Source organism: Magnolia sinica, chromosome 2 (genome assembly GCF_029962835.1).
Source record: "Magnolia sinica isolate HGM2019 chromosome 2, MsV1, whole genome shotgun sequence".
NCBI classification, from domain to species: Eukaryota; Viridiplantae; Streptophyta; class Magnoliopsida; order Magnoliales; family Magnoliaceae; genus Magnolia; species Magnolia sinica.
In genome coordinates this window covers 19,605,894-19,632,572 of record NC_080574.1, presented here as the reverse complement: position 1 = coordinate 19,632,572, position 26,679 = coordinate 19,605,894, and the positions used below count along the sequence as shown (strand labels likewise).

General features: G+C 39.4%; 1 protein-coding gene across 2 annotated transcripts; it reads left to right on the top strand.

Annotated features, from left to right (window-relative positions):
- Nucleotides 1-14,408: 14,408 nt before the first annotated feature.
- LOC131236536 (NAD(P)H-quinone oxidoreductase subunit O, chloroplastic) lies at nucleotides 14,409-25,440 on the top strand. 2 transcript variants are annotated; one of them, XM_058233778.1, is made up of 6 exons: nucleotides 14,409-14,867; nucleotides 14,964-15,019; nucleotides 21,326-21,391; nucleotides 21,586-21,627; nucleotides 23,066-23,125; nucleotides 25,236-25,440. In XM_058233778.1, exons 1-6 carry the CDS (start codon nucleotides 14,657-14,659, stop codon nucleotides 25,263-25,265), a joined length of 465 nt encoding a protein of 154 aa, XP_058089761.1. In that variant the 5' UTR covers nucleotides 14,409-14,656; the 3' UTR covers nucleotides 25,266-25,440. The 2 variants fall into 2 exon arrangements, with proteins under 2 accessions (XP_058089761.1, XP_058089762.1); XM_058233779.1 differs by lacking the exons at nucleotides 14,409-14,867; nucleotides 14,964-15,019; nucleotides 21,326-21,391; nucleotides 21,586-21,627 and adding an exon at nucleotides 21,638-22,017.
- The last annotated feature ends 1,239 nt before the right edge of the window (nucleotides 25,441-26,679 follow it).

Below are 26,679 nucleotides of genomic sequence, written 5' to 3'. Positions count from 1 at the left end.
ATTGAAAATGTGAAAGCAATGAAGAAAATTAAAGAACACAATTATTTATGTAGTTTGTCATGAAAGTGATTATGAGATTATAAGTAGAGTTAACCATATGAAGATTACGAGTAAAAGCTGTGAATGCGTCATTTTTTGTGTTCTCACACCCTATTTCAATTGGGAGCAGAAAGAAAGATTTAGACCCAAAAAACTCCAAAACAAAAGTTTACCCCGTTGATTTTCTACTTTGCCCCGTTCATTTTCATGCTTGACCCGCTCATTTTCATGATTGACCCGCTCATTTTCATGTTTGCCTCACTCATTTTCTAGTTTGGTCCGCTTCATGCTTGACCCGCTCATTTTCATGATTGACCCACTCATTTTCATGCTTGCCCCGCTGATCTTCTAGTTTGCCCCGCTCATTTTCTAGTTTCCCCCACTGATTTTCTAGTTTGCCTCGCTCATATTTCATGGGAAATGGGAATGAGAAATGAGATGTTTTGATCTTTCAATAAAACAGATTTTTTAAAAATGATTTCTTGAAAAATCTGATTTCATGGGGTTTACAATGTTTAAACTTCAATTATCCATTAAAACTCTTCTTCAGGAATTTCAACGAACGAAAGAAATCTAACCACAACATTCTGTGGCTAAGTTAAAGAAGTCTATGCTTTTAGCTAAGCATCCAAAATAGCTCACAAGAACTATCTATTCAAACTCAGTTGTATATTTATCTAAGTCATTGATACGGAGGAAACCATCATAAATGGGTCATGTCTAGTTTACATGTCTTGTTCCTTGTATCCATACCTTATCTGAATTACACAAGCAGGACATCTAGAGCTTGTAGTGCTAGATGAGCCCGCTAAGCATGCATGCAAATATGTCACTATCCAATACCGAGTGAAATAAGACATGTTCAAGTATTTATTGTCGATAATAGAGCATAGCTCACTGATGCATGATTACACCACTCACATGTCAGCAAAATCATGCCTAAACTGGACTTGAGGCCTAACTATTGCACATTATCTGTAAATAGGGTTGTACATCAAGCTGAGTCGAGTCGAGGTGGGCCAAGCTCGGCTTGACTCGTCCATGCTATACTTGAGTTTGAGCTCGAGCTCGAGCTTGCCCTCGAGCTCAACATTGAGGCTTGGCTTGTTTGCCAAAGCTTTCGACTCGAGCTAGTGGTTCGAGTCGAGTCAAGTTTATCTTGAGTTTTGAAACTCAATTGAGCCATATGCAAACTAAATTGTCTAAAAGTTATGCAACTTGCCGGTAACCTAGGGTTAGAAGAATTCCCTATAATCCAAAGGGATGCAGATTGCCCACGACAACTAAGAGTAGGAATCTTTTACTATTGAAAGTTATGTGGGTCTCATGTCAATTCATTTTGACTACTCTTGTTATGATATAAGACAAAAAATGAGATAAATCTAAAAAAATGAATTGACTACTCTCATTATGATATAAGACAAAAAATGAAACAAATCTAAAAAACACAGGTGGACAAACACAATCGACCCCAACTAGCTGACTCAGTTTATCAGGTCCCTAGACCAAGGTACCTATGGCTACGAATTCGCGGTACGTATGGCTACGGTTGTAATTCATAGCCATAGAGGCCGCTAAATTCGTAGCTATAGGCCAGCTTACTTAAAAACAAAACCAGTGAGTTGGGGTTGACCGGTTTGGAGCTTTGCCTATCGCTACGGATTATAACAGTAGCCATAGCTGTAGTGCTATGCACTTTTTTCTCTTTTCTCTTTTTATTTTTTACATGGAGAACATTTTCCCCCTTACATTTTTCTATAGTACATAATTATGTAAATATGTATATATAAGTATATAAAAATATTTTTCTATCTTTTAATTCATTTCTTTGTCTATTTATTTAACAAGCATATCTCCTAAACTAGAATGATTTACTTAACTTACCACATATGATTTTGGGGTAGGAGAAGCAAATTTAGCCAACCAACCTAGTTATTTTCTAAGATTCCATCGGGTCGATGGTTGAAAATCCATTTAATTCAGTTTGTGGTCAATTTCAATCACTTCGCGGTCAAACTAAACTTTCGGTGGGGCCTGTGGGGCAAACATGAAACTAGGGCTGAAAGTCGGGCGGGTTGGTTCGGGTTGGTGCTCAAGCCTAACCCAACCCAACCTAAGTTTTATCGGGTTGGTGTTTGTATAGCCCAAGCTGGAGATCGGGCCCGATATATCCTGCCCGAGCCTAACCCAATGTCGGGTCGATCGGGTTGAACTCGCTCAACTTTCAGCCGTACATGAAATTGAGTAGGGCAAACTAGAAATTCAGCGGGACAAACATGAAAATGAGTTAGGCAACCATGAAAACAGCGGGGCAAACTGAAATATGAGCGGGGCAAATTAGAAAAACAGTGAGGCAAACTGAAATATGAGCGGGGTAAAGTAGAAAAACAGCAGGGCAAACTGAAATATGAGTGGGGTAAACTAGAAAAATAGCTGGCAAATTGAAATATGAGCGGGGCAAACTAGAAGAACAACAGGGCATACTAGAAAAACAACGGGACAAATTGAAATATGACCGGGGCAAACTAGAAAAACAGCGGGGTAAACTGAAATATGAGCGGGGTAAACTGAATTATGAGCGGGGCAAACTAGAAAAACAGCGGGGCAAACTGAAATATGAGCGGGGCAAACTAGAAAAACAGCGGGACAAATTAAAATATGAGAGGGGCAAACTGAAATATGAGCGGGGCAAATTAAAAAAACAGCGGGGCAAATTGAAATATGAGCGGGGCAAACTAGAAAAATAGCGGGGCAAATTAAAATATGAGCGGGGCAAACTGAAATATGAGCGGGGCAAACTAGAAAAACAGTGGGGCAAATTGAAATATGAGCGGGGCAAACTAGAAAAATAGCGGGGCAAACTAGAAAAACAACGGGACAAACTGAAATATGAGCAGAGCAAACTAGAAAAACAGCGGGGCATATTGAAATATGAGCGGGGCAAACTAGAAAAACAGCGGAGCAAACTGAAATATGAGCGGGGCAAACAAGAAAAACAGCGAGACAAATTGAAATATGAGCAGGGCAAATAAGAAAAACAGCGGAGTAAATGTCGGGTCTCATTTGTCCACGTCATTTTCAAGGACTCAAGCTAACAAGATATGCCGGATTTCTCTCTCCCAAATAGACTGCGTGTTATGCTACATGACTTTTTAAAGGAATAGTCCTATATTTTAGCTTAGTTTTTTAAAGAAAAAAATGAAGTTTTTTATGATGAATAATCACGTGTATAATTAATAAAATCATAGATAACAAAAATAAGTCCTATATTGAAATATAATAAACTAATGTAACAACAAAAATATTAGCACGTAATGGATTGGCACGTAATTGAAATAACAAACTAATGTAATAACAAAAATATTAGCACGTAATTGAAATATAATAAGCTAATGTAATAAGTCCTATATTGAAATATAATAAAAATGAAGTTCTTTCTAGTTTTCCCCGCTTAATTTCATGTTTGCCCCGCTGAATTTCTAGTTTGACCACAAAGTGATTCAAATTGACCACGAACTGAATGAAATGGATTTTCGACCAATGACCCGATGGAATCTTGGAAAATAACTAGGTTGATTGGCTAAATTAGCTTCTCCTACCCCAAAATCATATGTGGTAAGTTAAGTAAATCATTCTAGTTTAGGAGATATGCTTGTTAAATAAATAGACAAAGAAATGAATTAAAAGATAGAAAAATATTTTTATATACTTATATATACATATTTACATAATTATGTATTATAGAAAAATTTAAGGGGGAAAACGTTCTCCATGTAAAAAAAAAAAGAAAAAAAAAAGAAAAAGAAAAAAGTGCATAGCACTACAGTTTTGGCTACGGTTATAATCTGTAGTGATAGATCCAGCTCTGACCCAGTCCACCGGGTCCCAACCAGGTCGACCCCAACTCGCTAGCTTCCTTTTTTTTTTTTCCTTTCTTTTTCCCTGTTGGAATCCCCACCGATTTTTGTGGGTCCCGTTATGAGGTATGTGATATATCCAAACCGTCCATTTATTTGGCAAACTCAAATTAAGGCTTGAGGTGAAAAATAAGACAGATCTAGCTATCAAGTGGACCACATTGGAAAAGGCAGTGGGAAATTGAACGTCTACCATTGCAACCCTTTTAGGGGTTACACAAGTTTTTGATTATTATGAAATTTGTTTTTCCTATTCATCCAGGTCTTTGTGACCCTATGAATGAACTTAGATGGGGAGGATTTCTCACAAACATCACAGTGGGCTCCACCTGAGTTTCTAATGGTTGACGCTCATTCAAAATTGTTTCCTGCAATGTGGTACAATTGAGATTTGGATATGCCTAATTTTGGTCTCATGCCATAAAATGATCTGGAAAAATATATGGACGGCATGGATGAAAAGTATACATCATGGTGGGGTCCACGGACCACCGACCGTCCGCCATTAGCTGGTGGCTGGGGGAGTACCGAATCCGTTTCCGTCAGAAGGAGGGGTATTTACGTCCTGAAATCCCGACTCCGTACGCGAAGGTCCAAGTGCGTATTCTAAGCGTGTATTGCTTCATAAAATCCGCTGGATAAAAGGTGGGGTCCACAGTCGTAAATTTCTCGTTCATGTCTAACTCCCATCTACTCACTTGAGAGATCTGAGATGATGCCTCGCCTTGAAACGCAAGGAGGACCGGTTATCCACTGGGCCTGTTTGATTATTTGCTTACTATCGGATCGGTGAACGTTTATTGGACGATTACAAATAGAAAATATCCAATGGTCCTATTTCAACGAACAAGTGTCCACCAATCAAAGGTTAGGATTGTTCCGTCAATATGGTTTTGGGAATGTAATTTAGCACACTGGATTCCGTAATTTAGTTCATTTGATTTTATTTTAATGCATGGCATTGGCACTTGTAGAATTTCTTAGTGCCTGCGTATGAACTTCATATGCTGCCGGAGCATCTAATATATGCCCTTTTTATATTCTGCACGAAGTAGTAGTCTGATTTTAAATAATGCTTGCTCATGGTGGAATCCAGACAGTCCATTGTAACATGGTTGAACCAAGTTACAATATTAACCGTCGGGTTAACAGGACTTCCTCCTCGATTGTGGAACATTGACCCTTCTCATTGATTTCTCATTGGCCACAAAACGAACGGCTGTGATTTTTATTCAGCACGTGTTTTGCGGATTAAGGTATACAGATTGGGCAGCAGCAGATGGGTGGTTTGGATTCATCATCGGCTGGTCAAACTCTGTCCAATGCATAGATGCTTTGTTTAAAAAAGCATCCATGGACAGCCGAGGTAAATTTACCAACAGTCAACCTTCCATGGATGAGCGGTTCAGATGTAACACGTATATGCGTATATGGATAGCAGTACTAAAAAAAATGTTTCCTCACTACTGGAATCCGATAGTTCCTGCGGTTAGAAGCTGGGTGCCACTCTCTTTGATACATGTGAGAAATCCAATTCATCCATCCATTTTTGCTGATGATTATGGTAGGATATTAGTTTAAAAAATGAGATAGATCCAAAATTCAAGTGGGCCACATGACAGGAACAACGAAGATTGAACATCTACCGTTAAAACATTTGTAGGGCCACGGAAGCTTTGGATCAGGTTAATATTTTTGTGTTTTCAGTTCATCCCAACACGAGTATCTTATGAACGGCTTGGATGACAGATAAACATTACAGGACTCCAAGGAGATTTCAACTCTGGACATTTCCCTAATCACTTTTTCCAGTGGCCTGGCACACTTGAGTTTTAGATCAGCCTTATTTTTAGGCCGTTCCTTAACACGAGAGGAAAAATGGATGGACGGGGCTGTGGGCAGGCAATCTGGGTAGGATGCGGCTTAGTGGGTTCGTGACTGTGGGGCCCACCGTGACATATGTTCCTTACATCCACGCCATCTATCATTTTTTACAGTTCATTTTAGTACATGATTGAAAAATTAAGCAGATCCAAATCCCATGTAAACTGCACAGAGTAACATTTGTAATCACACCCGGATCCATAGCTCAACTGGCAGACTGAGTGGAGATTTCTCGTTTCAACACTTGAGGTCTTGGTATCGATTCCTAGCGGGGTGGCTAACATGGAGTGTGCGTGTGTGTACACGAGTGTGTACTAACAAGCTAACCATAAAAATAAATAAATAATTTTTTAAAAAAAAATAGTAAACATTTGTAATTGAATACCCACCACTTAAAAACTTTCGAGAATTTTTTTAGTTGTCAATCACCAACGTTTCTGTGCTGTAGTCCACCTGAGATTTGAATCTTCTCAATTTTTTAGATCATACCATAGATTGAGCTCTCAAAACGGATGGACGGCGTGGATTTAAATTACATACAGCACTGTGAGCCCCACAGTTAGGGATCGACCCACCTCAGTGGATACCCGGATTCCCGCCCGCCCGCCCACCCACCCAAACCCAACATTATGTTTTTCAATCCCACGTGCAACGTCGAAAAAGTATTTGATATCTTGAAGGAGTTGTTAATTGCTTACACCCACCCTGTTTGATGACAGCCCCTTTTTCTCTCTACTTTCTGTACAAAGTACAAAAAAGAAGGTGCCACTATCAATGAGGTGGCTGTAGATATCAGCTCACATCTTTTATTAGGAACTGTTTGGTGGTGCTTCGAAATCCAACTTTAGGCAGAAAAAGTCCAGGCCACCACTAATAAAGATATGGACAAATCCCTGGCCGAAACCCACTAATATTTTGGTGGACTTGGGTTGGTAGCCTTTTTGGAGTGGAGTGGCTCCTACCCCTCCTTTGCTCATGTACTTGAAAATTTCAAAGTTCATGGCCAAGCTTAAGGTACGTTTGAATATCACCAACTCTACATAATCTTACAGGTATACCCTTGTTTATATCATTTAGAATATCTATATAGGTGAATCATCTTTAGAAACTAACCATCCATTTCTTGTAGGAGATTCCACTATCCTCTCATTACATTGGTCACCTCATCGGTACATCTCATGCAAATTGTTTGATCTTGGAGTTGAATCATTTGACTTCAACGATCGTGGGAGCAAATGAGAAGTCGATTCAAGCATGTAATGCACTGAAGAAGTATCTTAAAAAGGCACAACAATAGGGCTCAATCCAACAAGTAAATTGTCATTTGTAGAGTTCCTACACTTCTTCCTCATGTAGAGTTTGAACCCCAAACTCAAATAGATTCTTAAGTAAGACCTAGGATCTTCTGTAGGGCCAAATTTACCGAACATGAGTGCGTATGTATTAGTCTTTATAGGGAGCCTCCGGCGGGAGTATATGTAGGACCTTGGATTAGGACCGTTAATGGTTTTTGATTAGCCAATAGAAAACTAACAAAGTCTTTGTGGGAGCCATTGACACGAGTGAAAACGTGTTCCTCCCATACTAGACTGTACGTGTAGGTCAGTGGTCATTATAAAAGTAGAGGTAAACCTAATTTAAAACTTATGATAGTGATATATTAGTACACTTGAGGAGAGTATGTCCACTAGGAGTAGAGCATGCAAGTAGTCAAACTATCATATATGCTTGTGTTTGTAATTGTCATTTGTAAACATTTATATTTATGCTTATGAGTTTAATTGGTTAAATTACATGAATGCTTAAATGGATTAAATGATAGGCATTTAATTGATCACACATACACAATATCACTATCCTTTTTATAGACTATTTGCTTACATTGTTGTATCCTTTGTAGCCTGTGTGATTCTACTCACTTGGCTTGAAAGCATAAGTGTTATTTGTCTTATTAATTTAAATTGATAAATTATTTTAATTAAACAATATTTTTATGTGGTCTTATTCACCCCCTATAGGACTTGTCCATAATTTTAAGTTCCATTAAGCTTCCGCATGTCGTGGTAGATAATCCACACAATTTCATGACCAAGCGAGTGAAATGACCTCACTATATGCCTTGTCAGTGTAATGTCAATGTCTACCCAACTCACTTCTAGTAGACTCATTTCTTGAGTTAATTAGACTCAACCTAGTATATAGCTCCTTTCACCCATGCAGGTAAGATCACACCTCCTTCCAAGTGACCCCAACATAGTGGGAGACACTGCCTACTGGTATTTGATATTTATGCGCCCATAAATCTATTCGGTCTATAATTGGAGTATCCTATTAGTACCACATGATTTAAAGACTTTCACTCAAGGATGCCTGTGATGCCCTATAACCTCAATAAATTTTTAGTGTTTACAATCTCATCTGCCAACCACATCAAGCCTGCGAGACTACATCCCTAGTGTCATTAGGGAGTAGATAAAACATGCTATACATAATAAGTGATGCATGTGCCACATCCAAGTCAAGCACTAATCATGTGAATCATGTAACATGTGGGGAGACCCTATCTCGTATGGTTCCCCTAAGTATCTTAAGCCACAATGCTTACAATGCAAGTTTGCCATGTATTAGGCAACCAGGCATAAGTGCCAACTGTGGCCTCGTGGCTGGGCGTATTTTGTCATGATCAATCATAATCCATATACAGGTACATATGTGATGCATATGAACACATGAATCGGCATGTATCCAATACATTAACCATATTATCAGTGTCGTCATGTTAGGCTAAGTATACTAGCATGTAATCAAATGTATCGCATATATACACTCTTATTCATAAGGAATCCCTTGGGCCTAGGTAGGGTCCCCTTGGATTTCACCCAATTAGGACCAAAAAGATGTACATCAAGGTGGCCTACAAGAACACCCTGATCCATAGCTTAAGTGGTAGACTAAGTGAAAGATACCCCGTTTCATCACTTGAGGTTTTGGTATTGATCCCTAGTAGGGGTGGTTAATAGAGAAGTGTCAACTAATAGTGGGGTGTACTAACAAGCTAACCAAAAAAAAAAAGGTGGCTTACAAGAACATGTAGGGTAGAAGTTGCAAACATTATTGCATACAGGGTGAGTGCTATAAGGGACCCCGTAACAGGTTACGAAGTGTAAAAAATGTAAAATTCATTAAGCGGGCCTTAATGGGCTTAATATAGAGAGAGTGGGACTCGAACGACAAGCCCCACTAGGGATGTAGATGTCCATGTGGCATGACTGGCTTGAGACACACATTTGCCCCAACATTGGGCTCATACACTAAAATGATCTAGCAACCGGATGTACATAGAGCTGTACACAAGTTGAGTTAGCTTGGTCAGCTCGCTCGATTTGATTCAGAAAAGCTTGACTCACCTTGACTCGAAATTAGATACGGACCGAGTCGAGCTAGTTTTTGGAGCTCGAAAAAATTTCAAGCCGAGTTCGAGCTTGTCCAAGCTCGACTTGACTTGGATCGAACTTCAACTAGAACCGACTCGGATCGAATCAGCTCGATGACTTGGTTATTTTGATATGAATGTTGCTCGCTGAATGTTTGATGAAATGACTCAATGAAGTGTTGGCGAGGAAGGAATGGATACGTCGGCTATTTGATTTTGATGCTGCTCGCCCTGGGTGTTTGATTTTAATGCTGCTCTCTAGGTGTTTGATGAAATACTTGTAAAATATTATTATTGTTTTACATTATGTGAGAAATTGAAGATGCATTATATCTGTTTGAAAAAATGCCGAACACACTCGAACTCGGCTCGAACTAGCCCGAGCGGCTAACCAAACTGAGCCAAGTCGAGTTCGAGCTGGGGTTAACTACTGGATTCATGCTCTAAAATGAACTGTCAAATTAAATAAACAACATAGGCATACAATACATCCATCAAGGTGGGCTCTACAACAGTCACACCTACTGGACAACTGGATAAAACACATACAACAATGTGGGCTACACTGCCGGCCCCACGGACTTACTGGATGATAAATAAATGTTATAGTAAGCCTAAAGAAGTTTTCAATGGTAGGCACTCAATCACCACTATTTTCCTTACACGTGGTCCACCTAAAATCAGGCCCTACACCATTCGGACACTGCCAAGTTGGATGACCAGCATGGATACAACAAATACGTCAAGGTGGGACCCCACAACGGCCCCCACACACTAGTTGGATGGAAAATATACATTATAGTGAGCTTTAAGAAGTTGGACAATAGGCGTCCAATCACCACCGTTTCCTTTGGAATGGTCCACCTATGCCGAGCCCCAGGCCCCAAAATGGGTTGTCCTACGTATGGACAACATGGATAAATACATACATCAACGTGGGACCCTCACAACGGGCCCTACAACATGGGAAAACATGGTTCTCCAGCAGAGTTTCCACCATAGCCATGGATATGCTTCATTTCTGGGTGGCGCACAAGGGCCCGTGGCCCCTTTTTGTAGTCGAAATGGGCGGGCCACTTGGGAATCCTTCCTACGCAATGGCAAAGAATGTTTTGTCTATCCCATAACAAACATTTTCAATATCCTAGGTTGATCAAGAAGTCTGCTGCTATTAGAATTAGAGTTAGGTAGATGGAGCGGAAATGTGCCCTTCGAGTTCTATGTGATAGCTATATATGCTAATCCAACTCAAGACAAAATTTACAGGAGTAGATGTAAGACTAATCATACTTTATGGAATGAATGTTAGGTAATAAGGAACAATATATTGGTAGGAAAAAAAGTGTAGCTAAAATGGGGATTTTGAAATAGATGAGTGCTAAGACAAGGAAAGACGGAATTAAAAATCCATGCATTCAAGGGAACTTACAAATATGGCCAATACATAATAAATGAGGCAAAGTAGACTTTGATGATTTGGCCACATGTAAATTGGAACCAAAAATTACACCAGTTACAATTAATGAGTCGTTCGAGTTGAAATCTCTAAAACGATAAAGGGAATACCCCAAAGGATACAAGTGGAGGTGACATGAAAAGACTTGATGAGTAATAATTTATCCAAGAATAGGATCCTTTGCAGAGCATAATTGCATAACAAGATTCATAAGCTAACCCTAATTAGTTGGGATATGGCTTGGATGACGAGATAAGGAGGTTTTGCAGAGTACACAAAACTTTAAATTTTAACAAGCATGACCATAATCCACATCATTGTTCATTTGCATCCCATGGTGGAGGAATCCTACTAGAGAATTACCTTGATAGAACCATATAAATCTTTTGGCAGATGGCCTGCAATTTATAGATGTAAGAGAAGCAACCGTTCATATTCAATCGAAAGAAGTTTAAAAGTTTGATGGCTATGATTTTTTAGTTTGGGATATATTTTTGGGCATTGTGGACCTAATAAGTAATAACTAAGAGTTTAGATTGCAAAAGAATGGCTTGAGAGTGGAAGCAATATAAAATATGTTAATAGGAAATTTTCAAGAATAAAATTGTCTCGAATAAATAATCATGATTGTCTTCCTTGCTGCTAGGAAACGAGGATGAAGATGAAAAGCCTACTACAGATGTTAATCCTTAAGGCACAAGGAGGAGAGAAAATTATACCTATTATATGATCTTTAAATTTAATTGACTAAGGGCCTGTTTGGGAGCGTGGATTAGGAACCCCCTGGATTCAGAACCCCCTGGATTAGAAATCTCCTGGATTTGCAATCCTTCTAGTGTGTTTGGCACCCTGGAGTGTGAATCAACTTTAATCCAAAAGTACCTACTCAATTGGACACATACTCAATTGGATACATTTTATTCTACATGTGCAGGTGCACAAATCCCAATGCTTTAATCATGATATGCACTTATCTGTTTTTAATATTGAATAGATTTTATCTTTAAAAACTATTAAAAATAAATAATATAAAAATATATTTTTTCAAAACTATTTGTAATAAAAATCTCACCGTCAATTTGATTCAGTGCCGTAGATAAGTCTCATATGCATCATCACTACCGTGTGATTATCTACAATATTCCTTTTAGCCATTTACGTGACTCAATTTTAATTTCGCCACTTCCACAATGTGCTTATGACCTGACCAAATCTTTACACATGGCCTCAAGAGTACACACCAAAGTAGTGTCACATGATCGCAACAATGCAATGCAACATAGAGTATAGAGTAATAAGGATACCAGAGTCACTTACGGCACTTGTATACTTGTATGGTAATTGAATTTGAATCAATCTGTTACGTGTAGTTAATTAGTCTCACGACATACATGGCTCAATTAACACATTATGATTGATCCAGCCTTCATAGCTTACATGAACATCAAATGAGTTCCATCCAATCAACCAATAATTTTTATTATGCTGCATTGCATACGCTTACCTAATTTGACTTAGTTTGGAGGAGATTATGCTAAGCTCTATGAGATCTCATTTTAATCATCTCATAAGTTATGATGGAGGTACATTTTATACCACTATTTTAATATATGCCACTCTTAGCGTGCATACCAACACAATGATCTACGCAGCGAGATAAGCTAAGAAATTTCCCTCCGTAAACTTCACTTTTAATTGACCGGTTTAACTAGGCCTCTAAAACTTTACTTTCCATTTCTAAACCTATGCTGTACGGAATGACTTTTTTTTTGATGAAAATACCCATATTTTTTGAGTTATATTCGCAAAAACTCATATTCTTCCTGAAATCTTTGGTTACTGTCATTTTACATCTGCAATTTTTTTTAGGGTTTTGTTCATTGTTTCAAACAAGTCGCGTTGATAAACTTGAAATCTTCCAAATTTTGTTCACAAGGATTTTCTATTTTGAAATTGTGTTTCACTTCACCGTACTTTTTCTCTTCTTCTTGAGCTCGTGTTTCAATGGAACGATGGCTGTGGGAGGTAAGAATGAAGAACGAATGTATTTTTCGCAGTGAAATTGACCAAGTTCTTTTTGAATATCAATCTTGGTGAAAATTGACAAAGTACGGAGAAATTGATTGGGTATAGAGGAATTGTACTGAGTATAGATGAAAATTAATTGAGTACAAGTGAAATTTCATTGAAAAAAATTGTCCAGAGTACAAGTGAAAATTCATCAAATACAGGTGCAATGATTAAAAACCATTGGTATTTGAGATTTGAGACAGTTTTCAACCGTCGTTTTTTCACAAGTGAATATTAAGTACAAGTGGAAATTAACCAAATACCGGTGAAAATCACTAAGTACAGGTGCGACAGTTAAAAATCACCAGTAATTGAGATTTAAGATGGTTTTCAACTATCGTTTTTTCACGAGTGAAAATTCATAAAATACAAGTGAAATTGACCGAGTACATGTAAAAATTGACGAAGTACAGGTGGAAATTGACCTAATGCAAGTAAAAAATGATCAAGTACAAATGAAAATTCATCGAGTACAGGTGAAAATTCTCCAAGTATAGGTAAGATTTGTTCAAGTACAAGTAAAAATTCACCAAGTACAATTTTTAATTTACCGAGTACATGTGAAAGTTAACCGAGTACAGATGAAAATTAACCGCGTATAGGTGAAAATTAAGTACAAGTGAAAATTCATAAGAGTACATGTGAAAAAATTCACCAAGTACAGGTGAAATTTCATCGAGTACAGGTGAAAATTCACCAAGTATAGGTGAATATTAACCAAGTACATTTGAAATTTCATTGGAATGGAATTTCTCCAAAATAATTATACATGCAATGTGTGGCTTCTTGAATGGAGACAGCATCTTCTTCCTCTTCTCTCTTCAAATCTCTCTTTAAATCCTAAATCAAACTCTCTTCAATACAATCAATTTGAAGCAGTGAAGAAAACGAAGTAAATATTTGAAGAAGAAAAATGAAGAAACGATTTGAAAAAGAAATACGAAGAAACGAGATACTTTCAAGAAGAAATATGAAGACACAGAAGAATTTTCAGTATAGTATAGTTATTTTGTCCGTAAAAAGCTCCAAAGCGTATAAATGAAAAGTAAAGTTCTGGATAATGAAATAAATTACTCAGTTAAAAGTAAAGTTTACTGTGAAAAAATTCTGAAATGAGCTTTTAAATGATAAATATTAACCACGTTGATAGGCATTGGAATCCGAGCACATATTATCATTTAATCATATCTATATGAACACAAACATAGAAAAATATCGACTTTACTTATTCCATAAATATATACCCATGTCAATAGCTACCTGATTAGCCGGCAGACTCTAACAAGGCTAGCCTGTAACTGTCGCATATCATGTCATTCCATCCTCGGATATTCTACGATGGAGCAGTAAAAACCGAATACATGTCTTCACTAGGCATATGGAGGAGTAATTTACAATATGAACCATGCATGTGGTGGGCCTCGGCCAGGATGGACTACATGTAAGAAATAGAACTTATTAGACTATCCTATCCACGTGATTAGTGGTTCTCAAATAAACAGTGAGTAAATTGAAGGAAAAAGTGAAAGACAGGACTGAGAAATGGGTTTGATTTTTACAACATTTGCAATCCATAGCAGGGCCCAGGAATGGATGGACACGATTGATGCATGCCGGGGAAAGATGGCTCTAAAAATGTTCCGATTCTCCCGTCTCTACTGCAGCATCTCGCTTCCAGCGTTTCCCCAGCCGTCATTGTCAGAGCGGCGTACGTTAGATTGTCCCTGTGAGAAATTTGAATCTTCGAGAGAGTCCTTATCTGCAAAAGGAAATCAACGGCGGAAATGAAAGCGAGAATCCCGGAGCTTCAGAACCCGAAAAATACTTGTTAGTTCTTCTTCCAGCTGCTATCTCGTCATGGCCTCCTTCTCTGCAACTCTCTCTCACCATCCCTTCTCACCTTTCCCTCATTCCTTTCGGAAAATCTCCCTTCCAAACACCCCATCCATCATCCCTCCACCAAATGCAGCCGATCCCGATAAGGATAAGATCGTCCAAACAGCCAACGAAGAGCCTCCCAAACCCGTTTCTGCGACTCCCACAAAGCCCAAGAAACCCGTCTACTCCAGTAAGCTTACGACTCACTTCGAAAGACTCGGACAGAGTCGACTCAGTTCGGAATTACTAATTCCTCGATTCTCTGTCTTTTCTGTAATTTTTGCAGTGAAGAAGGGGCAAATCGTGAGGGTTGACAAGGAGAAATACCTCAACAGCGTCAATGTAAGTGCATGCCATGTCGTCTTAAGTCCTATTTCTAACTACTTCCTCTATTGAGTAGCTCGCATGGCCCGTTTAATTGCACATGTGGGGCCCACCTATTTTGGGTGAGTAGAACCGTTCACATGGTGGGTCTGCTCTAAATAGGAGATGCACCTTGGGTAGAAAGGATTGATAGGATGATCCAATCAGTGTGACTTTTGGGCAATGCTACATTCACACCAGCGTAACGATCTGGACAGTCCAAATTCCTGTTCATGTATGATGTATGCCAAATTTATGGTGGATGGGGAACTGGTAGATCTCTACCCTAAAATGAGTAGAATCTATGTGGGTCCTATTTCGAGAGGGAACCTCTCTCCTAGTGCAAGCACTGAATAGAGATATTAGGGAAAAGAGGTCATACCTCTTTTCATTGTTCTTTTATAACTCAGAATAAAGAGTGTGGTCCTAAATTGGAAACAAATAAAATCAAACAGCTCAAACGGATTCATGCCAACATGTCCTTCCATGTAAGGGATTTATTCAAACGTGAATCATAACATTCCACATGCCTTCAAAACAACCTTGTGTTGAAAATGAGGGACGCATTCCATAAGCTTATAGTTGTTTATAACAAAATGTGTATTTTGCTAATCAAGGTTAGTGAGGGCATCATCATGTTTTTTTAGTCATGGGGCATTGGGTGTCTCTGATAGCCATTGGGCGTTAGGCATCTCATATGGCTAGGGTTGGTGTCATGGCTTTGTCCATGAGAGATGTTGGCGTCAAATAGCCGTATATCCGGCAAGGTGTCGGATAACCATTTAGCCTATGAGGCATTAGATAGCTGATGTCTGGGGAGCCCTTGAGCTTAGAGATGTGTAGTTGGAGTATTTGTAACTCCACTTGTGAAGGTAAGTATGATATGCATGCTGGATAAGTGCCTTTCATTAATGTCCGGGAACATGCTACATTCCGGGATGTGCCTTAATTACATACCCAGGGAAACTCTTAATTAAAGGGATAAAACCAGGGGAAGCTATCCCTTCTGCAGAATGCCGTTATTAATCATTATCTATGGTCTTTCGTCTTCAAAGTGTTCAGATCCTCGATGAGGGAGGCTCGCAATGGCCTTTAACACACACTAGTGGTTGGTCCAGCAGTGCTGTGGGCTTATCATGCCGGAGATAAAGGGATGGCCGCTCTCTAGCATCTACCAGGTAATGGTACAACCTCTATGCCGAACGAAGATGCTGCAGTAGGTCTTCACCTTGGCGCAGAGAGTTGGGCTGTGAGAGAAACTGGTCTGAGGGTGTTGCGTCTTTGGTCCTTAGAACGAGGGGCTTGGGATGAGTCACATTCTATGTTGTTGATACCGTGTTGAGTCTGTGCCATAGCATTGAAATCTCTCTCTTTAGTGGCCCAACGCTCGACGTTATGACCACCCTGAAAGAACCATGCACATGGCATAGGGTCCTTCTAATGGAGAGGGTGGGAATGTCCAGGCAAGTAAGGTGAGCCTTTGTTTGTCTACACTTGGAAGTTCCTTATCGCAGAGGCTTCTATTATGTTTGTTTGTCATTTTTTCTCCTATGTGTGTATATCTCAGAATGAGTGACGAGGTATTTATAGGCTACGGAGCCCGATTTTCTCGGTAGCGGGACCTCTTCACTACCCTTAGCAGTTCTCGGCCTGCTACTTAGTCATTGAAGCTTGTTGTCGACTTTCGGTGGAGGCAAAATGATGCTATCCTAGGCTGGCGCAAAGGTGCCGTTGGATGTGTGGGGGCCTTGAAACCTTCCTGGATAAGTGCAAAGGTCTCATAATCCTTCTATTTTTCTACAAGAATGTATTATATAAAAAAGAGGAAAAATCTTGGTGGAAAAAGTGGCCATGGACCATCCCCTTTTTGTGACATGGGAAGGTGATTTTTCCCGTGTCAACAATAGTATATCTCTTGAGTAGCATCCTTAGGTAAGTTAGCCCATTGTGTCGCGCTCCGAAATTCGGTACTCAGGTTGATCGGGCTCGAATCCGAATCCCAAACCCGTGAGGTTAATTTAATTGAATTTCATTTCAAACCACAAGATTTTCATTCATTTTCATACGGAATTAGAGCTAGAGGGAAATTAAATTGAAGCATTCTCATTAATTGTGTCCACTGTTTCAATCATACAACCTTAAATAAAACGTTATCACATTGATATTCAAACTCAATTAGCCTGATGAAAAATACATTGAAATTCAAACCAATACTAAAATAATAAAATAGAAATCTTCAATATTGTCTAGCTTGTACTTCATGTTCAAATCCTCCAAAACAATCTAAGGGGGTGTGAGCATGACATCTCGTAGGTCACATCATTCCCAAATTGAAAATTCTACATTAACATGTTATAAAGAATACATAATGAATGGTCGAGTCGTATTGCGTAGTATCACAGGCCGGTAGGGGCTTCGCACCAAGGGCTACAACCCATGTTATTCGCATACCTAACGTGCGAAGTGATTCAAGGATGATAGACTCCTAATCCCGAATAGTCTCATACTTATTAGGGACCATGGTCCACGAATATGTGCACCTAGACTATATTTTACATATTTACAATTTCGAATATAGGAGAGCAATAAATTGGTGTCAACATTTCTAAAAAAATAATTGAAATTACAATAACGAAATAAACTCAAATAAAATAAATTCTTCCTGATCCTTTTAGGGCAGAGCGCCCGTAACATAAACAATCACTTGTCTAGGGAATCTTCCAAGGCAGTGCACCGACCAAGACAGTTTTAGAACTATCCCAGGGCATCCAAGGCAGTGCACCAACCAAGACAGTTTTAGGAGCCCGAACAACATGCAACAAAGATATCTCACGACAGTGCACTGACCAAGACCGTTTTAGGGATTCCAACAAAATCACATCAATGAGAACCCATGGTAGTGCACCGACCACGACAGTTTTAGGGCCCCAATCTCAATCTCAAATTCATTCTATAACACGTAATAATGATCAAATAAATTCATTTCTCAACATGTAACAATAATCAATTAAATCCAGTCTTCAACATATAACAATAATAAAATAAACTCAATCTACAATTCGTAATCAATAATCAAGTAAATTCCCATAACAATAATCAAATAAACTACTTCTACGAAAAAAAGGACAAATAGCTTCATTCCACAATATCGTAAGATAACATCTAATGTTAACTAGATTAAATGCTACATCTATCAACACAATGAGAGTAATAAGATCTAAATAATGGACAATATAAATATAGGGTTTCCAATTGGGAAGATCACCTACCTATTGACAATGGCAAACAGGCCGATGAAGATCCGAATCTCCTAGGTGGTTTTGCTACGAACCATCAACATCTACTAGGCTAAGTTGGTACAACGAACACGAATATGTCTCGACTAAAGACCAATCTAATTGAACTAGGGAATCCTGGAGATCTTGATGAAATCTCACATTCAGCATCACTAGGGTTTTGGTTTCTGAAGCTATCCGCTGAAATACAACAGTCTTGAGTTACTGAGTCAACTCAGTGAGTTGACACAAACGGAATTGTTTTAATGGTGCAATGGAGGAATCAAGTGAATGTTGTTTAACGAGGAAAATATCTAGACGACTCACCTGATTAGTAGTATGTACAGGATCTGTTGTAACAACGAAAGTGTCGAAGTAGAGGGCCAACTCAGCGAGTTGACTCAGTCAGCTACCAAGACGACGCACCTTCTCTGTCTCTCTCTCTCTCTCTCTCTCTCTCTCTCTCTCTCGATCTTTTTTCTCCTTCTTCTCCCTCTTTCCTTCTCTTGTTTTCTTTCTTTCTTCTGATCTCTTCCTTCTCTCTGGCCACACACAGAAGAGGCATTCGAACACGACTCGGTGATTCAACAACTTGGAAACATGTACAGTCTCTCTCTCTCTCTCTCTCTCTCTCTCTCTCTCTCGTTTTCTGATTTTTCTCTATCTCTTGGTTCCCTGGAGGTTCTGAAAGACTCCTAGACGTATGCAAGGCTTAAAAGGGTTTTCAGATTGGTGTTGCACAAGGAGATGCGAACGGTAATACGCTGGAATGTTCACGGTTGAATAGTTTTGGTGGGAGTGTTTTCTTCCGCATTGATGATAGGTTGAAGTTTTACTAACGATGGGGTTTAATCCATACTGTAGACGATGTTTGATGCTATCTGATGGCTTTAAATCATATGGTATAGATGATGGGTTTTTGGCAAGGGTGATGAAGATGATAAGGGCAGATCTTGACGGGTAGGGTATTCCTTCAAATGGACGATTGTGGGAGGTTCAAGCGGGTCCCACAAAACTTGTGGGACCATAAGATCAAAGTTCTGGATCGGTTTAATTGATGGTTTCGCCGTTTGAAGGAAACGGTTGCCGCACGCATCAACCCTGTGTACACAATGAAGGAAGAGGAGTTACATTGATTTCTGAGTGGCTCTTGGTGCGTAAAGGTGTTGGAGTGTTGGGAGTCGTTAGATGAAGGATGAGGAGTGGAGATTGAACGGTTAAGATTGCAAGGAGGGTGGTACACACAGATTGGAGAGAGAAGGATTCGTGTGTGGCTTACCGTTATCGCAAGGAGGGACGAGTTGGCATTGCGAACGCGGAAACCTTCCGCAGTTGGTTACAGGGTCAAATGGGGACCATCGATGAAGCTTGAGAGAGATTCACTCCATCTATCAAGTTCTCAAAATCAAGTTGCTGCACGCATCAACCCTGTGTACACAAAGAAGGAAGAGGAGTTACATTGATTTCTGAGTGGCTCTTGGTGCGGAAAGGTGTTGGAGTGTTGGGAGTCGTTAGATGAAGGATGAGGAGTGGAGATTGAACGGTTGAGATTGCAAGGAGGGTGGTACACACGGATTGGAGAGAGAAGGATTCGTGTGTGGCTTTACCGTTGTCGCAAGGAGGGATGAGTTGGCATTGTGAACGTGGAAACCTTTTGCAGTTGGTTACAGGGTTAGATGGGGTCCACCGATGAAGCTTGAGAAAGATTCACTCCATCTATCAAGTTCTCAAAATCAAGTTTGGACGTGAGCTTGAAAATGAGGTAGATCGGGGATGCAGGTGGGCTGCATGATGAGGAACAATGGAGAGACCTTACTGTTGGAGATTTCTCGAGATTCTGGATCAGATGAATGGTTTTGATCGATTAGCGTGTCCCAACATGATGGGTGGTTGAACGCATGCTCAACAATTTAGATCGTTGATAGGTCAAGTGGGAAATGAAGCGTAAGCTTAGGATGTATAGAATGGTGTCCGCAAGTTCAGGATCGTTTTCTGAAAAAGATATGGATCCAAAATTTGGATGCACACGTGTTTAAACACCAATGTACATGTGCGAGCGCGAAAAATTTGAGGCATTACACATTAAACCAAGACTTTTGTCGCAATGCGATTCCCACATTTCACCATTCGTCCTTCTTAAATAGCAAAGGGTTGTGCCCATAATGTGTCATAATGACCATTACAGGACCGTAATGGTAATATGGCAACCATTATGCGTTACAGGGTCACAATGGCCGTTATAGAAATAAAGGCCCATAACGGCCCTCGTTAAACAGTCTGCTACAAGGCCGATATAGGTTTTCTTAAAAAAGAAAGTAAAAAGACCGTAACGGCCTATATGGTAATGGTAACGATGGTGACCATTATGGTTACTATTATCATTACAGAATGCCTTGGTTGTGGCTGAATGGCTCTCTCATCAGTCACCAGAGGCAACAACCAATATTTGAACCCAACTTCTTAAGCAGTGAAACATGAAAAATTGGATGCAGCTCTGGACACGGTGGTAAATCTAGCGTGTAGGCAATGGCACCAATTCCCTGGAGAACCTTAAATGAGCCAAAATACCATGGGACTAACTTTTGATTGGAGCGCAATACTAAGGAGCTTTGATGATAAGGTTGCATCCTTAACTTTCCTATTTGACCAATTCCCTGGAGTTTGTGTTTTGTTTCCTTTAACCGCAATTTGTCTTTTGGAAGCTTTTGTAAGAAGCTCGATTTTTGAGCATGTACAACAGGTTTGACCAGTTGAAGCAGCGTTTGAACCAAACTGCCCAAAAAATGGGTTGGGTTCTGGTCTGGCTTTTAAAACATTGGTCAATATAAGGAAACTAATCGTCTGAACAAACTAATCTTTATAATACAAAACAAAAATCAAACTAGAACAAAATTATTTCAAATGCATCCAAGTGAATTTTTTTTTCTTTTATATTAATTTATTTCAACAAATCTCATGCATTCATTGTGATTTTAAAAATAAGAACCAACTTATGTGTGTTTAATTTCAGTATCTGTCTGTGGGGCATCCACCTTACTACAAAGGCTTGGACTATATTTATGAAGACCGTGGAGAGGTAAATTTTTTTACTTTTAGAGTGGGGACTTGATGAATTGATGTGAACAATAGGCAAAATCCATCAGTGTGGAATTTTTGGAGTCACTTTACTGATGCTATTTCCTAATTTTTTATGATCCCTTCATTAATGTTGTTTCTTTCTCCATTATTATGTATCTGCTTGTTACTCAGCTGTTTGCTTCATGCTGTTAGGTCTTGGACATGCGCATGTTTGAGACGGGGGAACACGCACTTGTAAGTTATTCTCATTTTACCTTTTTGTTTGCTTAGATGGTTATTTATTAGTCTATTCTGTGCCTTCAAGAATTATGATGATACTTATTAATCCTGCTGTTTATGGAAATGAGTTTTACTAGCTCCACATGCAGTTTACTGCATGCCAACATGGCACATTTGTAGGACATCTAAGCGATGCATATGGTAGGCTCTGCCATGAAGCTGATCTGACATGAAAAATGACTCCTGTCATTCACCGGGCTGGCACCCCTTGTATGTAAACAATGGATGGTTCAAGAAAACTGGCCAGCAGTCCAAATTCAACATACATGAGTGGTCCACAGTGAGTGGACCAGCTATATCTTTTTATCAGGTCATCTTCATGTTGGTCCCAACTCATTCTCAGAGGTAAAGTCCTAAGCATCTGCTCGTAGACCTCTACGGAATATGCATAAGTTGCCAAATGCCAACCCTTCTTAAAGAAATTTTCTTTGTGAAGCAAATTTGCAATCACTTGTTGAGGTGAAGGCACTGAAAATCCCATCTCTGTTGAAATACTACATAGGAATAATCTCAAAAGGTTTCTTTCTTGCTTTTTTCATGGTTTTGGAGTTCCATGTTCCCAATACAACTGAAAAATGACATGGGAAAGGCAACATACTAGAAGATTCTTTCATTATGTTAAATGGTCTGGAAATATGGCTTATGTGACAAGCGTGGTATGGAATGACCAACTTGCTAAAAGCATGCAACATAAACAGTGAGCCCTTAAAAGAGGAGTCCCTTGAATTACCTAAGAAATGGCCTACCCACTTACCTTCATGGTTTGTAATTTACTATGCAGTCTCAAACTCGCAATGGTGGCCATGTTATGTTATTCTCTCTGTAAAGTTCTTCTGTTATCTATGGTGTGGAAACATGGGGTATTTCCAAGGTTTAAAGTGTTGTCTGAAACTGGTCCAATATGTTCTGGTATTGTCCATGAATGATATGGCTATATCGGTCGGCCTGTATTGGGCTGAAACACCCTGATCAAGGGCGATACTACCCTGTATCAGTGGTGAACAATACGATATGGCAAAACTGATTTTTAAACCATGGGTATTGCTGCAGAATGCTAATTAAAGGTAGAACCAAAATACACATTTAATTGGTCTCATCATTGTCGTCATCATCATCATCTAAGCCTTATCCTAACTGGGGTTAGCTATACGAATCCTGTTCCTCTATTATAAGGATTCATCCTGTTCCTCTATTATAAGGATTCATGATGAAAGGTATGGCAAAAGTTTCACATTGGCTGCCAACTTGATGTAATCCTCCTTTATTCAAGCTTGGGACCTACAATGAGGGCACAACTCCCACAGGCTCTATATAATAGTCTATCACATTGGTTGATTAAAATCAATGAGTTACATTGTTAATTTGTTTAATTCAAATTACGTTCTGCTTGTAGATTGCCTGGGTTGGAATCCCGACTGCACCTGCTTGGCTTCCAACAGACATGCTTATCAAGGTACTTTTAAGCCTGAATACTTGAAAGTTCTGTAGCATTATGATCATGTTAATAACATATTTAACACGAGCTTCTGTGGCTTGTTTGACAAATGATACTATTAGTTTAGCCATCCTAGCTGCTTTCCAGTTGGGAAGTGGTTAAAACTTAGCCCAAAGAAATAACTAATTTGTTCAGGAACTGTTTGGAAATTTCCTAATTTGCAGTGGATATGTTGCTCTCTGCCCAAATAACAAGATCTTAACAACTGTTCACTTGTGACTTGGAGTGAAGAAAAATGGAAAAGGGTGCCTGATGTGGTTCCTATCTCCTGAGCTGCCCAAATGCATTGTGGGTTGGTTCTGCTGTAGAAGTGGAACCGATCCTATTTTCTGGAGACTTCCAATTTCCCAACATACCCTAAGTTTGAGCCCCCCACCCAAACGGCACATTCTACTATAACCTTACGGTTGGTTTGGATGCACATCAAAACTGGATTTTTGATGATCTTAGGAAAATCAGATTTTCCTAGATCTGGTTATTGAACTACCCTATTTGGAAGATGAAAATCTTACTTTCAAAAACCAGATTTTTAGGTTACTGATCTGGTTTTTATAAATCCTTATAAGATTGTTTTTTGTGATTGATAAAAGGTTTATGGAAACCCAAAGCCTGAAACTGGCAACGGAACATCCCCCTACGAGGACAGCACTTAAAAACTACCAAATTATGACAGAAACCAATTCCACTCCCGCATGAAATATATTTCCTTATACCCTCAAAACTCTTTGAGGACAAGATTCCTAGAAGAAACTCTGCCCCTCTTTCAGTCACTCAACTCAAAACTTCCTCACCTATTATTAAAAGTTGTATTTCTTTCCTTCCAAATGTACCAAAGCACAGGTGAAAAACATAAATTCCATAGAATGCGACCCTTACAGCCAAGGGAACCAAATAATCACACCTCTCAAAGATTGGCAATTATTTCCAGTTTGACCAAGTCATCCGAATTGATTGAGACACTATGACCAGATCTAACCAGCAAAAGGGCAATGGATGAAAAGGTGATTCACACATTCTGCACCCCTCAATTCTTGCTACAGTAATTGATGATCAATTTCTGTGTATTCATGAGACAGTCAATTGTCAGAACTATATCTCACCCATGGCTCACCATGCAACCAAAAGCAATCACCCTTGGAGCTGCTGAAACATTCCCCAACCAAGACCTGTATTTTACGAACTCAATGGTAAGCCAAAAACTTGGCGATTCTTGTGGGCTATGCTCCTTAGCACAAGTCTCTCTCTCACTGCTCTAGCAAAGCACTGGGCAGAAGTATTTTGGTGGAAGAGCCGGCTCTTTGATGCTATGTGCATGGTAGCTGCCCCATGCATTGTCAATGTGGAAAATCTGCTCAAGATCAGAGGCATTAATTTGGCACATATGTTTGCTAGGTGGGGCATATGGTACTAGAAATAGGGCACCACCCTCTGCTTCACTGTGGCAAGTCTTTGCTAGATCCAAGCCATTCTGTTGATTTGCGGCAGGTATCCAGTCATCGAGTCATTCACACATATCAACACCTGGTCCAGTGATTGGGTCAGCCACACAAATCTATATCCAGTCCAGTTATAGGGCTTCCCAATACACTTGTGTGGTTCCACTGTGAACATGCTGTGGTCTGATAATTAAACCAGTTGCCTTGTTGACTTGGTCATACATGCCCATTAAACAAGGACTGCCAGTCATTTTTCCATCAAATTTTCTCACAAACATGTGGAGCACGAGTGGATATGGACTGTTGTTTCTAACCGTTAGAATTATGAATTATCAAGATATGCACCTCTGGCCTTTTCTTTTTTGCTGTTTCATTCACTGAAGTGACAGACCTGCAGGATGAATAATTGGAGTGGACAAATTATTGGCACACCAACAGTTTCGAGTTGGACTTATGAAAAGATATATTATTAAATACAAGCTTACTAAGAACCTAAACTTTTTTCTTTTTTTCTCTTCAAAATCTGGTTTCAATAAATCCTGAATCCAAACTAGCCCTTAGCAAATGGTTTCTATTTGATATATGATAGGTTTCTCTATTGCTAATAATTCTTCCTGTCTTTCTGCCTGCAGTCAGATAAGCTTGATTACGAGAGGATCTGATTTAAGGCTCCAACTGGGAATTATTAAGAATCATTTTATAGATGCCCGTTGCCCTCTACAGGCCACAAGAAGAGGTTCTCCCAAGTGGTGCTTGATTTTTTTGATAGCACAGAGCTAATTGTATCTTATCAAATGTACCAGCTGATTATATTGTGAAATGCATATCATTTACTTTGATCGATACATGGTGATTATTTCGATACCATTGCCACACCTAGGCTGATTGAGAGTGGTACCGTATGTGTGGTATGCCGTATTTACTTGCTTTCCAAGTAGGCTTGTCTGGGAAGTGTGGGGACTCCCATATGCTGCATTCTGTGAATGTAGAATTCTGCCAAACAAGATTGAAAAGGGCACGTGAGCTTAGTGCATCAAGTGGCCGAATTCAACAGAATGGCCATTTCTGGCAATGGCGATGGTGCTTAATGCCAATATGGGGAGTCCCAAACCCACCCTCAGCCTTCTCATCAGTTTTGTGCTTGCTAAGGTGATCTTATTAATCATCCACAAACAGAACACTAACATGGGATTTTCATCCAGTCTGCAAATAGTGATGCTTTGTGCCACATCCCAACCATGTACAATACTAGTCTCCAATGACAACTCTTCCTACTTTCAGCTTTCTAGAATTCAGGGGCCTCTAGCTCATCTTCGTCTTCTTTGTTTTGATTGTTGATACTCCAAGCTACTGGCTCCAAGAAATCTCTCTCTCTCTCTCTCTCTCTCTCTCTCTCTCTCTCTCTTTCAAAAATTCGAAATCAAGAGTGTCATGACCCTAAATCTAGTGTTGGTAATCCATGATTACGGGACACTAAATTTTGGTTGACAGCCTCCGTAGAACTCTGATTTTGGGACTTCCAACTATCACATCCTAAGTCCCATAAGCGGGGCTCCACAAGGAGGATTTCTGAATGTAAAGACAACAAGCATGTATGTCTCAAAATTTCATCATATTCAACATATAAAAGTTCATCATATTCAACATATATTATTGTGTACAACTGAGCACATCAAGGCAAAAACAAAACATAAACCATGTCATATTTACTATACCTGATGTACATGTTCAGAGTAGTACAAAAAAAAAAAATATATACACTGATTTGTATAAAATAAAAAGGACAACTGGAATTTGTAGCCTTTACTCCTGCAGCTCCCTACTCTCACCTGTAACAAAAAAAATAGCAAGGAAAGCTTGAGCTACTAAGCCCAGTGAGTGCACGTGTGCAGTGAAAATGCATGTTTCATGTCATGCTCCTCTAATGCACATGCTTTCTGGCTCGATAACAATAAAATAAAGATACAATGCTTACTCTTGCACCGTTTTCACAACTTTCCACATTTCTCAATTGGATCACCAGGGTCTAAAACAGAGGTGAGACTCGCATATGATTACTACCCACTTGTGTAGACT

Excerpts from the sequence above, each read along its gene's own strand:
- LOC131236536 (XM_058233778.1), top strand. The coding sequence starts at position 14,657 with ATGGCCTCCTTCTCTGCAACTCTCTCTCACCATCCCTTCTCACCTTTC. Across the intron at positions 21,392-21,585 it reads TTTATGAAGACCGTGGAGAG|GTCTTGGACATGCGCATGTT; the intron begins GTAAATTTTTTT and ends TCATGCTGTTAG. Across the intron at positions 21,628-23,065 it reads AGACGGGGGAACACGCACTT|ATTGCCTGGGTTGGAATCCC; the intron begins GTAAGTTATTCT and ends TTCTGCTTGTAG.